Source organism: Ctenocephalides felis, unplaced genomic scaffold, assembly GCF_003426905.1.
Source record: "Ctenocephalides felis isolate EL2017-DRISC unplaced genomic scaffold, ASM342690v1 CF-g0.4_SCAFFOLD_01170, whole genome shotgun sequence".
Taxonomy (NCBI): domain Eukaryota; kingdom Metazoa; phylum Arthropoda; class Insecta; order Siphonaptera; family Pulicidae; genus Ctenocephalides; species Ctenocephalides felis.
Genome location: NW_020537324.1, coordinates 68,415,595 through 68,432,917, shown reverse-complemented (window position 1 = coordinate 68,432,917; position 17,323 = coordinate 68,415,595). Strand labels below are relative to the sequence as shown.

Below are 17,323 nucleotides of genomic sequence, written 5' to 3'. Positions count from 1 at the left end.
AACATGAAACAATGTAAAAGTAGAAAGAAATAATAAACCATTTTTATAGAAAGTTGTGTTTATATTGTAAATTATAAATTTATCCAATTAAAAATATACTATTAATGATGAGAGAGGTATTATTATGATATAGTAATTAGTATAATTCAGTAAATACATTTTTACATTCATAGATATGAATAATTTATGGTTGTTTTAGAAACATTCAATCCGATGAATGAATAAAAACATCAATGGAAAAAATTAATTAGCCACGTTTTGGAATAAGATAAGTTCCATCATCAGGTTTTTCTGTCAAAATCAATTTTTTGAACTATATTAATGATTCATTAACTTCCCGAAGGAGAAGTTTGTTTTCATCAAAAAATCCGATTCGCTAATTTTATGTTTCTCGACGTTTCAAGCCGTTCTGAATCAAATGAGACCAAATTTGAAAAAAGTATGTGTGTGGGTGTGTATGTGTGTGTATGTGTATGTAAACAGATTTTTGCCGTAAATCGACGTTTTCTCAAAAATTTGGTCAGTTGTTCATTTTATGAACACAAATTAAATGTTGTTTGAATCATTAATGTTTGAATCACAGTTATCTCAAGAACTGAATTACTATTTTCAGCACTTAGATTAATATTATGCGTACGAGTTTCCAGTGGAAAAAGTCACTTATTTAAACATGATTTTACTTATTTAAAATCTTGTACTTATACTAGATCTTACCTCAGGCTGCATGGATGTCAGCATTTCTTCGCAAAATTGCACAGAGTCAAATTGTTCAAATTGTTCACTCACACACACACTTTGTTTTACGCGAAATTATGCAAAATTTATTTAATTTGCACTTTGATTTTAACAACGCGAATTTTATTACCACTACACTCACTTTTATTTTAAGAAGTCTTTTTTAGGCTGAAAGAAATTTATGGATTAGTGAGGGGTACGGTCACAATTTTGCCCATCCTGAATAAATACTGATTATATAATTAGTTGACGATTTCCTAACTGTAACTTAGCTCACGGTTCGACCTATCTATAGGGCAAAATTACCGATTTTTATACTCGATATTAATTTGACGTGATGCAACGAGACGTGTGACCGTACCCTTGGAAATCATGCCTAGAAATAAAAATGCACTGACCTTTGTTTAAAATCACCGATTCTTCTGTAACATCCCGATTACCAATTTGTTGTCTAAAAGATAGAAAAAAATGTGAGTTTCTAAATATATTATTAATAAATGATTTGTGCTAAAAAAGTCAGTGCATTACCTCGTGATTTACAGAAGAGAGCTGACCAGGAACCACGAACCTGGAACCAGGAACCGGGAACCAAAAACTATCACTGCACTAGAACACTATAAAGGCCATTATAAAACACTACACAAACACTAAAAAAACAATAAACAAGCGGATTGAAAAATAGCTCAAAAACCGAAAAAAACGATCACTACGCGTCGACACCAGGTAAATAGTATTTGACCACAAGCGAATATTTGCCTTTGTAAAAACACTGTTCATCACTAATAAAACTTGGATAGATTTTTATTATAATGTTCTCCTAATCAACCAATTCAGATATCACCAATGAAGATAAAAAAAAGTAGCGATTTATGTTTTCTTTAGCATCTCCAGTTTTATGATTGGTCCTTTAAAGCCTTGTATCTTTTGACTGATTAAATGGATGAAGATGGATGAATAACAATTTAAGGTCAACTAAGAGATCTTTTTTGATGCAAATTTCTATTTAAATCCATTCTCCTGATTTGTATTTCCAAGCATCTTGTAAAAGTAGAATTTCAGTTATGAAATTCGTGGTATTCCTGGTCAAAAATATTTGCAAAATTTTGCACAACACTGTTAACACAAATAAAACACTTTTTTGTCCAAAAAACGATCTAATAGTCCAATTATATTTAATCAATATCACTACTTTATTGTCCTTGTACTTTCTTAATGGTTTATTCACTTGTTCTGGATCATAACATCTATATCCTATGATTGTGTATTTTTCACGATTTGTAAAGTTGACCCTTGGTAAGATCTTTATTTTATTTTTAAAATGTTTTTAAGGACATCTGTTCTCAGAATTAGATTTCTGCTGAAAATAAACAAATTAGATAAATTACAAAAAATGTATCAAATATATTATTTGTATATAGAAGAGCAAACAAAGTTCTAAATGCTCATTGATATTTGACTAGTGAAACCATTCATAAAAGCCTATGTACATTCAAAATACTTTTATTCATAGAAATGCCCATACGTTTGGTTCATAATTTGCAATAATTTCCAGAAATAATTGCCATTGAATAAATTGCCATGTCAAAATATTTGAAATTTATATGAAGAAATTGCATGTACTTTACAATTATTCAGATTCTTGCAACTTATAATTTGATAAAATTATTAGCAGGTCGAAACGACAATTTGCACATAGGTCCTATCATAATATTTAAAATATACAACAAGGAATAAGTTGCTTTTTACATATATTCAATCTTGTATAACAAATTTGATAAAAGTATAAAGTAAAAGGCCAATTTTTTTCAATAAAACTAGTGGGGTGCATGGCATTGTGCCTTAAGGCAAATTTCTGGAACTTTCCGTACCGTAACAAAATTTTCGAGAAATATCAAATATTTTCAAAAAGATAATTATAAATACTGTGACATTGTCTAATACTCGGTATTTAAGAATTTCGTATTTAAGAATTATAAACAAAATTGCAAAGTTAAAATTATTTGTTTAAAGTATATTAGAACTTTAGTCAGAATTAAAATTAAAATCTGAATTATTTTCAATATAGGTACAAAAAAATTTTTTTTTGAAAAAAAAATTTTTTTTCAAAAGCGATTATTTTGTTGAAACTAGCAGAATCATTCAAATCGGGCGCTTAGTTCTCTCAAAAACTGCCATTTTTTGTACTCTTAGCTTTGTATCTTCGAAATGGCTAAACCTGCCGTTGCCAAAAACTAATCACCTAATCACTTCTCCAAATCATTAAAAATTCAATGTTTTTCAAATCATTCAAATCGAATACTCCGTTCTCTCAAAAACTCGATTTGTATTTTCTGCACTCTTTGCTCCGTATCTCCGTAATGGCTGGACCTGCCTTTGCCAAAAACTAATCAGCACATCTCCCTATCAATAGAAATCGAATGTTTTTTTAACCTTTCTAATCGGTTGATCCGTGAACGAAAAGATGCGGACATACAAAACACACACACACACATCCATTTTTCTGAGGTATGCCAAAATGTTCAGAAACTTCAAAACGTCGAGAAATGCAAAAAAAATTCATTTTGGATTTTCGGCCCATTACTAAAACTACCTTACGGGAAGTTAATAAGAACTACACACTTGCAACAAATTTCCAAGTCTTTGAAATAAATGGCGTTTGGTACATGTGCATACTTACTTTTAAATTAAATATTACACCCAACATTATTTTTATATAAATCCGTCTGCTTTGAAATCAAATGCACTACTGACATGCACATCAAGAATGAAACTAAGCATTACGCAACCGAAAAATTTCAATGTTGCCAAATTTGAATAAAATGCAGTATTGTCAAACCTCCAATATCATGTTGCACACGTTATGAATGAGAAAACTATTACGTCGGTCTGTCCTTTATTGTTTGCGCCAAGTTTATTTGAAATACGACTTTCGTTTTATAAATTTGTATCATCGTACTAAAGAAAATTAGAAATCTCGAGAGAGACATATTACGAACAATAAACTTCACAAATTGCTCGAGTTGAAGATATATTTGCATACCATTTTTCGTCATTTGCATAATATCCCAGCAAGACAGATGTTTAAAATGAAGCTGTAGATAAATTGTGTGCAATTAGTCTTCTTCGTTATTAAATTATTGTAATTGATGATATAGTATATTTTATAAAAATTAATTGCATTGGGCATCAATAAAATTTAGTACGTGCGCATTGTTTAAGTAAAGGATGAAATATTATTAATTATTTATTATGCTTGTTGAGAAGATTACTGAATGATGACACACATCAAGTGTCGAAACGTTTAATGGAAAAAATAATTTTTCCATTTAATCTTTTTTTAATTCGACGATTGGGCTGCAAAAATATTTCAAATATGTATCAACGTCGATAATACTATTATATATAAATTATATATATATATAAATTAATAAACTATTAATAATAATATTAATAAACTATTATATATATATAAATATATATATATATATATATATATGCATTTTCTCAGTATCAACGTCGACAATACTATTATCATATAGTATTGTGTATATATATATATATATATATATATATATATGCATTTGTTCAGAAAGCGTCTAATAATTTTAAGAAAAATTATTATGTACACGAATATATTAATTTAGAGCGATTTATTTTCAATATCGTATTTATACAGTTCGAATATGTACATAGCTTATCTAAAGTATTATATAACTAATATTAATTTAAAGATATATTACACTATTAGATTGAAGAAATATAACAAAACAGTTTTATAGTTGAAGTTTTTATATAAAAATGGAATATTTTTAAAATAAGATATCTAATTGTAACATTTTAAATATGTAATTTACTACTGATACAAATTTACAATTAATTCGGAAACAGTCATACAAGTTCGATTCAAATACGTACGTCATTCTTAGAACAAAGGTCTAGGATTTTATGTTACTATCTAATTATTTTTAGTAGAAAATAACAACCTATTATATATCAAATATCACTATTTAAGATTTTTGCTGTTTAGATTTCATAGTATTAAGAACTATTTTACATATATTTTTTAACAATTAGAACATAATGAGTCCTATAAGCTTGATAAATGACGGCAACCCTAACGATTGTCCCACCCCTATATGTGAAGAGTTTATTATTACTATTATTAGTAAATTCCTTATTGATGTAGTAACGCCGAGGAGAGTTACTTTTATCTGTAAATATATTGCTGTTACAACCGATGTCAGTACTGTTTGTTATAAAGCTAATCGAAAAAATATCAAACCTAAAGATATTAAAGTAGAATAATGGGATTTTGAAAAAATCAAATCATTTTTTATAAATCTTATCCCAAGCATCAAAATCAACCAGCAAAATATTAATTAGGGAAATCTGGATTAAAATTTTAATCCTCGCACATAAAATAAATATCAGAGATATAATAATTCAACTTATAGAAGATACGAATAATTCATTTAGTGATAACCAGTTGCATATTGACGAGTATATTTAGCCTATTTACTATTTAAATAATAATATTGGGAAATATAAAATATATTCTCAATTATTATTTATTATAAGTTGTTTAGAATATTTTGAAGCTATGAATGTAGAAAATAAGTAGTTGTAGGTGGTATTATACCTTAAGGCAAGTTGCCTCAAATTAACTTTTCAGAAGACTTTAGTTATTTAACACTAAAGCTATAGCGCGCGCTCAAATTGGCCTACAGTTACAAACTTATCTAGCTAATCATTCAATTTAGATAATGATCGATATATTGTTCAATGTATATAAAATGAAGAAATTTTATGGAGTTTCCTCTAAATTCATTTTTATATAATTTCTAAAAGAAATTGTAAAAAAAAACTAGTAAAATAAATATTCATACAGAATTCCATATGCACACATAAAATCTTATATTCAGCTTTCTCATATTATTGACCAATTATTTTAGTCTAAAATCTACATTTGACGCAAATATATTTGTTGTTTCATAACTTTCACAAAATTAAATTTGACAAGTTATTAGTCCACACAAAGCCATATTTATGGACAGTTTTGATAAATACTTGATTTTCTCGAGATTTTGAATATGCTAAAAAATTAACTAAAACAAAAATTTGTGCCTAAAAATGCTTTTACACGTCGTCTTTCTAAACACAATTTACGCATATATCCTACTAGAATTAAAATGTTGAAATATACCTAAATTTACTGCTTACAAATTTTCGTCTTCATGTTACATTTTTTTACCATCTGGTACGCCACATTTTCACCAAACAATGTACAAATACAAAATCTAATAGTTTTCCGTACAATTTTGCTGATTTATTCTATTTTTAATTGATAATGTTCGAAACTTAATTTAACGAAAAAAAATTTAAGCCTATTTTTATGGAACTTTTTGGGCGATATATATCATGGTCTTATAGAACTTACTGAAATACTACGGCTTTACGACAAGTAGTTTAATTTTATAAAATTCATCAAAGTTTGAGAAAATGAGTAGTTTTTTTAACGTTTGTTAAATTTAAAATTAGTCAATCTACTTGGTATAACGATAGAGTACTTGGTCTTAATGAACATACTAAATTATTAAAATCCTACAGAAACTGGTTCATTCATATAAATTATTTTAAAAATTTGTTTTTACAAAATACTCCGTGTTAACGTGATCGTTCGTTTCCAATGATGTGTAATAAATCTACTCGGAATACTTTTAATCACCCATAAATTAATTTATATTTTATTTATTAAGTAGATTAGTTACACATATCGAAAAGTTCATGTAACTTGCCTCAAGGCAAAATACCAAAACTAACTAGTTATATTTTTATAATTGACCTCATACGCCATCCAGAACTTAATTCTAAATTTGTCTGGTTCATTTGGTATATTTTGTAAAAAATCTGCACCTACATTTCGACGAAAACAACTTCCCACACAATTTATTTTCCACCGGTCAAATTGACCGACTGCGGTAGTATCACACATAAATCAAAATGTGAAGAAAATATTTTTAGTACATACTAAAAATTGTTATATAATTAAGGTGTTATTATTATATAATTATAGATGATGATATTTTCATGTTTAAAAATGTTTATGTTATACTCAAAGTTTGAAACGGTCATTTTGACTGGCGTCGGTAGGTTTAGTGTTAAATAACATTTTCTACTGTTGATTTTCAGAACAGTGTTTGCTTTACATTAAACTATTTTTACTTTCTTACATTTACATGTTAATACTTCATCGAACTTAGTTAAATACATATACAATGTATTGTTATGTTAACAAATAAGTGAAATTTAGTAATAAAATTTTTCAATTTTGTTAAGGGAGGAGCCTGCTTTAGACGCTTCAAAAATCGCTTTTTTTGAGGAATTTTTAGGGAAGGAAATAAATATTCAGTTGAAGCAAAACTTTCAGGTTTTGTTGTTATATATTTTAACATTCTTCTCAATTTTTTTCATTGGAATATATGACATAATATGTCATGTATAAGCATCGCCAATTAGGAAGAATCGAAAAAATTCAAAAACGAGAAATCGCACGTCTAAGTTTTCGTTCCACTTGTAAACATGCTTGACGCTTGCTCACTATTTCTTATGTAATTCCAAAAATAATTTGAATTTCTTTCTGAAATTTTAGGGACATATTCTTGGCTAGTTTTGGAAGACATTTTTGGAATAAAAAAACGATATATTTTAAGCTTCTAAAGCAGGCTCCCCCTTTAAACAAACTTATATTTTTCACCCGATTTCTTTCTTCCCCAACTTACTCTCTGATTGACGAATATACTCGTTATGAGTTCAATTCGGACAACACAAACGGTTAACTGGATAATAGATTTAGAGTAGTTATAGATATCACCTATAACTTTAAATATTACTTTCAAGTTGAATATCACACCTTGTTCATGTCTGCCTCTTCCTCGTAAACAAATATTCCGAAAACTGCTGACCTTCAACTCCTCCTCCATTGCTGGCTGCCACACAATAACCATTATTCAACAACCTGGTTATGGCTTCGACCGAATCAATGTTGCAATAACCGTTCAAAGGAAACCTAATCACGTGTTTCGAATCCGAGTGGGTCCATCTAGCGTCGACGGTGGCCTGGTTCGTTTCCGGGAAAACATCTTCTAGAACTGCCCTGTTTCCGCTGAACATGACTCGTTCGCCAAGATCAGGGCTGATGTGCAGCGCAACACATTCGTACGTGGGAGCAGGGGCTGGTGCTAGGAGTTCTTCGGTGGAGGGCGATCTTTTGATTGGTAAGGATTGCGAGTTGGTAATTGAAGACCTGGTGGTCGATTGAGATGGGTTGCGGTCTCGGATGAGGCGTTCTAGTTGACGCACCATGGCTAGAATTATTAAAGACACTTTTATTGTTTGCATTTATTGGTCTTGGCTATAGCTTTTAACGATTTACAACATTTTTCTTTCTTCACTAAGTTTTAATATCACATTCTATTCAATGATGATACTGTTTTCAAGTTGTAAACACCTAAGACTCAACCCTAGTCTAATAAAATTATATATTAGAGCAATTATAATCTTTTTTATTGAACTGAATAATCTCTTCTCTTGTAATGCATCCTGTCCTTACATAGTTCCTCAATAATTAATTCGTCTTTCTAAGAAATTCAGATTTCTTATACTCGACTCAACTAAATCACAATAAGTCACTTCTAGTCCGGTCATTTAAGCTTAAATTAGGTAAGAATCTCGGAATTCGAGATACCCAGCTGTAAGTCTGTAGATACTTCTATATTGACACCCTAAAGTTGTCTCAAAGGCTATGTAGGGTGTCAATACCATATGTAGGTCTTAAGCCTACATATGGTAGGGTGTAATACTATATGTAGGTTTTGAGACAACTTTAGAGTGTCAATATACAAGTATTTAGAGACTTACAGTTGGGTATCTCGAATTGCGAGGTGAACTTACTATAATGACTTGACTATACATGAATAGATGATGAATGTGATGGGCAGTCATTTGCACCCAAAAATAAACCAATCAGATATTATATAAAATTATTAAAACTTTTCAAATTAGAAATATCTCAACACTCATCTAAGTGATGGCAGTATTAACTCCACAGTCCAAAAAGTCATAAAAATTTATAGTTCTTCAAAAATTAATTCTTTCATTATAGCTCTCTAATCCAGATATCATCTTTTAATAGTCTGATATAGGTAATAATTACATGTGGTCCTTCAAAGTGTCTAGATGAATCAAGAGCTCTTCACCTAGTTTACTGTATCGAGTGTATCAACTTTTTTTATACATAGATTCAGGATGTGATCCAAATGCTAAAACTCATATATAAGTTCAAAAAAGTGTCAATTCATCCTTCTGTTCAATGGCATGCCTAACTGACATTTGTCATGTAACACATTGCATAAAAACGAAAAAAGAATATAAATAGACTTCTATACGTTTCAAGTCTCTATTTGACTCTTTTTTAGTTGATAAAATTACATTTAGTATCCTGTCCACCTTCCATCTGAATGCCTTTCTACCTATTCACCTGTCTGCACTTCTATATTTCTACTTTTTTTCCTGTTTACCTATTCACCAATAATTCAATTTGTATAGAAATCAAAAATAATTTCGTGTAAAGATCATATGTGACCAACAAATATAAATTTTCAAAAAAAATATTTCTATATCACTAAAACCACTCAACCTATCCGTAAAAATGTAAAATATTAATAATTTTGTCTAAAAACAAGTGTAATAATTTTTGAATCATTCTAATCGGATACTCTGTTTACTCAAAAACGGTCTTGTTTTTAATTTTTGACCCGTACCTCCGAATCGACTGGCCCTGTCTTTGCCAAAATTTATTTAGCTATGTTCACAGCGTCACGTTAATAGGAATTGAATCATTTTCGAATAATTCAATTCGCTGCTTCCAAAAACGTCGACGAACGTATCTTATGTATCATATGCCAAAAAAAAACAAAGGCTGTGAAAGTTAAGGATATGAAAAATTCATTTACGATTTTTTGCGATTACTATAACTTACCGTACGGTAAGTTAATAACAAATAAGTTTAAACCGCGAATATAAGATGTCAATAAAAAAAAATCTTATTAAATATCTACGCAGCGTGAAGTCATATAAGTGAGGGTCATTGCATTTAAACATTCGCAGATAAATATCATTATTATCGCAATAGTTGAATAGAGTTAATAACTATTTATAAAACATTTCCAACTTACGAACAATATCAAAATATTTAGCTTCCTCCAGCAGCAAATCAATGTCAGAGAAGCTCTCAGAAACCAGAAGTCTCGAGTTTCTCAGGAAGTTTAAGATGTGTCGGAACATTCCACCGTCTCGGTCTATGAAATAGTGCTGCTTCAACGAGTCTAGCACTATGGGGATGCTGCCATTGAAAAGTTTTGCCAGTCTTGATTCAGGATACCTTAATAAAAGCATTAAAACTTTGAAAATTTCGTTCAACTCAACTTGGCAAAAAAATAGAATTGGAAGATAGAATCTTTTGTCTTTTCAGCAACGTTTCCCATATTGGGAATAAACAATCTAAATTAAGATTCTCTCAGTATAGTATTAATTGCAAGGAAGAAAAGTTAGAATTCCATTACGTATAACTAGTCTAATGAGAATAAATTATTATTTATTATTATTTACTTAGTTAATGTCTCCAACGATGATGTGTAAATAGTTCCACCAACATCAATATGAACAGGAGCAGTATATCTAGAAGCTGCTGCAACGCAGGGTATTCCGCTCGGAGGTGGTTTTGCATGTTGCTGCTGACCTGAAAGAACTGCTGCATTTCCTGATACTACCAGAATTGAATTTGAAGCGTAGTTTACTGAAGAAGCCAATGTCTGTGGTGTCGGCGACGACGAGTTGGACATGGTCGGTGAAATTGCCGGAGAACTACTAGGCGACAATAACCTGAAAAATTATTAAAACAAAATTAATGACTGGAGTGTGAATTTGATACTTCTTATAATTCATATTTTGTGAATTATAATGTAGTTTTTGGTATTCTTCATTCAAATGGTTCAATCCACCAAGACCTGAAAATACCGTACGTTGACCAAGTTATAAGACTAAGTTCTAAGTCAAAAGTCGCTTTTTTGATGTGATGATTCAAATTAAGTATTGTGTCGACTTTTTCTCAAAAACCTAATATATATATATAAATAACTTTAAAAAAATCGTTAGAAATGTCTTTTAGCCAAAAAGTATGTGAGCACAGTCGGTCTACAAAATTTTTAGTTGTGCAAAAATGTTTCTACTATTTTAAATGCTAAAATAATATCAAGGTCTACGTACATGATATATGTATTCGTGACAATAGTTTCTTATAGCAAGTGCTTAATATTTCACAAAATAAACAAGTTTCTTTAGAAAAATGTTTCGACGTTTTTCATAAAATGTAATATGGCAATAAAGTTCATTCGCTAAACAGTCCTACGAAAATTGATTGAATCATATAAATGAATTAAAATGGGTGTTAGTGCACTATAATTAATAAAATTATTGATATCACAAAAGTGTTTGAGAGATATCAATTGGAAGTTGCAATGTTCGGTTTTTAGGGAAAACTTTATCTAAATAGCTAAATGTCAATTTTGCTTGATTAAGTTAATTATTACTACGAATCTAATTAAAGTAAATACGACGGTTACATACGAGTAAATCGTATGTAATGAACTGATATGAATCGATATCAAGATAAATAGTGATGACAATTCTGAAAGAAAAATAAAGAAATTGAAGATGAAAGAGATTGAAGAGATATTTAAAGATATTTTAATATAAGGCTTATAAATATGAAATGAAATATATAGATATAAATGATATGTATTTGTTAGGGTGGTCCTTAACATGGACATTATCGAATTTCTTTGCTCCCAAGGGCTCCAATCCAATGTTGAAAGCATAAATTATTAAAAAATAAATCTCTAATAGGTTCAGCTCTTAATATTAACATTTAGATAGAGCTCACTCCAATTAAAAGTTCCTTATATTTGTTATTAACAAATGTCATTAAGTAAATTTTTGCGCCATCTATGATAGTACTCGTAAACTCAAATATTATGGCACTTAAAAATATTTATAAAACACTTAACCTCTAATTAAATCCATGTGGAATGTTTAACAAGATATTTATTCATCATGGCATAAAAATTAATTTTGCAGCGAAGTATATAAATGGTAATGTTGACACTCAAATTATCAGTAATAAATCGCTATCAAAATTACAAGTCTGCTATCACAGATTGCGCAAGAATTTACCTAATGATATATGTTAAAAAAATATAAAAAACTTACTTGAATTGCAGACTATCTGAATGTTAATATTAAGAGCTAAAACTTTTAGTGATTTTTTTTTATTATTTTGGAAGCATTTCAGCCCTTGGGAGCAAAGAAATTCGAAAATGTTCATATTAAGGATATATATGAAAATTGTTTCATAATCTCTTATACGAGACACCTCTGCCTGACTGAAACATGTCAATAAACAGAAAAGAATGGGAAGTTCGTGCAACGTTAGTTCAATTATTATCTACATTTTCTTGAATTCCAAAATTTATTTAATTTTAATCAATTAATATATGTTTGTTATTACCTCATCTTGTTGGAGGGCTGATATTGGGCGTCCTCCGCAGACGCCCTGTGGTTGAGAGTCAGATCTCGAGGCTCCAGGGCTCCTTTAGTTTCACGCTCGGCACTGTTACGAGATATACATTTCCGTCTGCAAATAGACAGACAAACAAACGGTCATAACATTTATATTATTATCATTATTATTATAGTAACATTGTACTATTCGCTATAAACAAACAGGCATTTCACTCATTGTGAAACAAACTACGATTCATTCGTATCTGGATAATAATAACCTCGGGATAAGTTGACATATAAAAAAGGATGATGAAACTTGGATCGTTGAAACATTTCTAGCACAATTTTGTATCGTGACTCATGACGAGTATATTCGTCAAGTACAGAGTAAGAAGATTTCAAATGAAAAATATGAGTTTATTTCACAAAACTGATAAATTTCACTTCTTTGTTAACATGTGTTAGATGCCTATTATATAAATTACTCTAACTTTATATTTTATATTAATCCCTATGAACTGTACATTTTTTCCATTATAGTGGTGAGTTGATGGTGTTATACAGTATATTCTTGTTAGTACTCTATACAATTATTTTTAACACTTTTGAAGTAAAACTTCCTTAGGCGCGACTAGGGTGTAAATCTGTACAAATGTAACGAAAGTGCGTTACGGCAGATAAGATAAGAGTCAAGTGCCAATGATGATATCATTTCTATACGGGTCAATTGTGATTCGTCGTCGCGTATGTGAATAGAGATCTGTCGTTGTATGCGTACCGACGTCAACGTTGTATGCGTACCGATATCAACAAGGAAATCGGCTTAGATAAATAAACATTTTAAAGTTACATCGTAGTACAAATCTCGATTTAATGAAAAATGGCTGAATCAAAAGAATATTTCACTCTATACCTTAAAATTTCACCCTGTTTCTTAGAAGTTATTTCTATATTATTCATAGTTTCTATAAATCTTTGAAGTTATTGAAATGGAAAATATTTTTTAGGCAAAACAGATATTACAGCTGTTCAAAGAATAAGATTATATCGCCAGCAAAAAAGTAAGAAATATACCATCATTCAATGAATGTATGTTAATTTTAATTACATGAAGTTCTTCAAACACAATTATTACATGATGTGTAAAGTTGCAAAAGCAATATTTGTTTAGGCGTTGTTTAACATAATCCACTATGTGAACGAATATTATAGAATTTATTATTCAGCAATTACTTCATTGCTCTAATGAAGGTTCATTTCTAAATGCTAATTACAATGACAAACCGATTATGTCATATTTGAAATATGACTTTAATTACATTATTGTTTTTAAATATTATACATATCTTTGATGCTATTATAAATAATTTATAATTTATGATTATATAAATGTGTATAATGGTTGTCACTAATAAATGTGTGCATCTCGAGTGTTACCATATTCCTAATAAACATTTTTCAAAATTGTTATATGATGTATTTATTTTTATTTAAATGCCATCTTGTACAGTAGCAAATAAGTTTTACTTCAATCGCGTGTGAACCTCACGCGCACTCCTTTTTTTACCTTCATATTCGATTTTAACCCTACAAGTTTTATAACAAATTATCAAAGCATTAAAATTAAAATTTTCAATGCCATATTATGATGCAAAATAGAACATAAATGTATATCATTTTTTATAATTATAATATTTAATTTTTTTTTGAAATATCATAATTTATATCATACAACATAAATTAGATCGTTATATTTTCCTATTAAATCTCGCTTAATTTAAATTCCTTTTTAAAGTGCAAAATAACACGGTTGGCCAATGTTTGCGCTCAGTAATTGCAAATGAATTATTTAGTAAGCTAGCCTAGCAGCAAAATGATGAAAATGTTTTAGTTCGCTATTCATGTTAAAAATAATATTTACAGAAAAACATAAATAATTAAAATTTCTATGTATTATTCATAATTCTGAAATAAAATTTATAAACTTATGATTAATTTTACTATTTTTCTAAATTGTGTGATAAATAGATATATGAAATAAGAACTGTCTCTAATATTTTGTTATTATAAATTAAGAAACCAGGTTTAAGTGACATTTTACCCTAGGGCAAGTTCCATGAACTTCCCAAAATATGTAAATAATGATCAATTTAATTATTAATATTGAATATGTAAAAGATCTACTATATATGATCTCATATAATCTTGCATATCTGCCTAAGTGCCTTATTGTCAATTTGTTCGAGTGTCATCTTGTCTGTCTGCCTATTTGACCACTTGTTCACCAACCTACTTTTCTACTTTTCTGACTGTAACACTTTTTCCTGTCTATCTTTCTACGTGTCAAACTAGCTGCCTATATGTCTCTTTCTATTTGCCTACCTTTCTAATTGTCTACCTATCTACCTGTCGAGCAGTCGACTTGTATACCTGTCTACCTGCCTAGCAGTCCACTTGTCTACCTGTCCACCTGTCGCATGTGTATCGATATTTATATATGTATATGAATTATTAAACATGATTTGTAATGATGATTTCAGCAACCAAAATGCCGCTAACCTTATAAAACGTAAAGATATGTAAAAAATTTTATTTTCGAGTGCTATAACTCACCCCGTTAGTAACTAATATTGTGAAAACTTGATTATGATAAAAGATAGAAAATATAATGTATATTTTGACTGTATGATTAATAACCAAAGTCTATTTGAATTTTTAATAAGTTAGTATAGTTTGACCAATAAATTGAATGCAATTTGTATTCAATTTTTTTCTAATTTTGGAAAGATTTTTTTATTACCGCATCTTAAGCAAAGTAATAGATGTTAATGTGACTGTGTAAATATTTATACGTATGAAATTTTTTTATATATTTTATATGCTTCTTACAATTTTTGATTACTATTAAAAATCCAATTTTCAATTAGCGCGATTCAGTTTCTATAGAAATCCTATGTAAATGTGTGCGAATGTGCACAAAACGTTTATTTATTTTGTTAAATATCATCGGGTCGGTAAATTGGGATTTATGTAGTACCGGAGTGCGCTAAATAAATCGACATATGTACCCAAGTAAAGTTAATACCGTACGGAAAGGCCTTCGGGGCTGATATCGCTATTATATGCAAAAGCACAAGTTTTCTATTCGGCCGATATATGACTGACTGTGTATCCAGCCAGCCAACCAGCTCCGGGGCAGTCGAGAAGATAAATCATACAAATTCACATACATAATATATATACATAGATATATATATATATTATATATATATTATATATATATGTGTGTGTAATATCATTTGTATTAAAATTTAATTTTTCAATTGATTACTAAACAATTATATTATATCGAGACTGGGTACTGTACAGCCATAACTGGCTATACTATACTTATTTTTAGATAGGGTCCTAAGGGAAAAAGATGAAGTATGTTTGTTCGAACAAGTTTCCCATTATTGCATTCAGGTCAGCGCCCTACATTAACCGATTCGCTTTAAATGAGATCAAGTATGTTTTTCTGTTAGATTTATTTTAATAATAACTGTTACTTGTATACGGATATATCACTTGGTTTAATTTTGCTGTAGGTTGAACATTATTATTTAATTACGAGCTATTAGTTTTGTTTTATGTGGCATGTATATGCTGTTCTTTTTGGATAAAATTTAAACAGATAAATAAAAATCTAACTTAACTAAGACAAAATACAAAATAGAAACGTAAAGGAAAATTCGATTCAAGAAAACAAGATTTCACAAAGATTTCTTGTTTAAAAAATTGTTTTGATATATATTGTTATATTATATTCATAAGTTTGTGTCTTTTCTTTTATGATTTTGATTGCTCAGCTAACTGGTGAATTGACCAAATTATTGCTGATCAAAAAAAAGTGGCACAACCGTACCCAGTCTCTCCCTATATATTAATTTTTTTGCTATAGACCACCTGTAGCCCAATATAATTGTACGTGGGATATGAATCTTACTATAAAAATTTAATGTCGGTATTTAATATAATTTAGTTATTATAAAAATATTATAAACCTAATATTGAATATTAAATTAATGATTGTGTTAGCCAACATTTTATGTGCTAAGTATAACGAACTTTGCAATTCAGACGAGGCATTGTTGCCTCAGGCTATGTAGAAAAGGTACTATAATGAAAAACTAACTTCAAATTTGCATAATGGAATGTAAGTAGCTTTTATTTATTTTATAACCATTGAATACTCGAGGAGAAACTAATTAGTTCTCATATTGATCAACTACTACTACCATAGATTATATTTATTGAATGTTAGTTGAATTGTTTTAAAGAAGTGTCACTAAAAACTATACCTACTTTCTTACATTTACAAATATTTCATTGAATACCCTTCTTTTTTGTATGTAATATGTGCTTACGACAAACAAAATGTAGTAATTTTTCAGTTTTGTCGAATAAATTCATTTTTGACATATATACTTAGCAGTGCAACTTAGTCTGTGATTGACGAATATACTCGTCATCAGCTCAATTCGGACGCACAAATGCGCACTATTCGATGTAATTTAAAACGAGAAGGTTCGAAACTCTTTTTATAAAAAAAATATTAGTAAAATTTTTGTTTAAAACTTTCCAAATAAATGTCACAATAAAAATCAAATTGACAGTTGATATGCAGGCACTTACTTGAAACTCGGAATGCGTTACCATGAGTTGTAATGTTAATTTATTATATATGAATTGTCTTTAACATTTGTTTAATAAATCAATATTCCATGACAGAAAAGGATAATTGGTGGTGTTGTCTAACCGGAAATTATCATTTTGAACGATCTCAAGTCCAAACAAATTCTGGCCCGGGGCTGCCGCTCTCAGATGATATTCTGTTGAAAAACATGAAACGAATTCCAACCCGAAGCTGAAACGTTTACACGCAAGGGTACGAACGCACTTTTGACGGCTCATGCTGTTGTTTTTGTTT

The 17,323-nt window shown here is 29.4% G+C and overlaps 1 protein-coding gene across 4 annotated transcripts in view; it reads right to left on the bottom strand.

Annotated features, from left to right (window-relative positions):
• Positions 1–1,855: 1,855 nt before the first annotated feature.
• The window catches only part of LOC113366684 (BTB/POZ domain-containing protein kctd15-like), a 54,706-nt gene continuing 39,238 nt past the window's right edge, over positions 1,856–17,323 (bottom strand). Inside the window, exons 2-6 of one of the 4 annotated variants that reach the window (XM_026608339.1) lie at positions 12,359–12,484; positions 10,402–10,674; positions 9,969–10,174; positions 7,646–8,099; positions 1,856–2,092 (exon numbers count right to left, since the gene is read on the bottom strand). In XM_026608339.1, the coding sequence (XP_026464124.1) occupies positions 7,651–8,099; positions 9,969–10,174; positions 10,402–10,674; positions 12,359–12,363 (933 nt within the window). In that variant the 5' untranslated portion in view covers positions 12,364–12,484 and the 3' untranslated portion in view covers positions 1,856–2,092; positions 7,646–7,650. Of the gene's footprint in view, positions 2,093–4,758; positions 4,947–6,577; positions 8,100–9,968; positions 10,175–10,401; positions 10,675–12,358; positions 12,485–17,323 lie in introns of those variants that run through there. The other 3 variants (XM_026608340.1, XM_026608338.1, XM_026608337.1) reach the window with 3 other exon arrangements.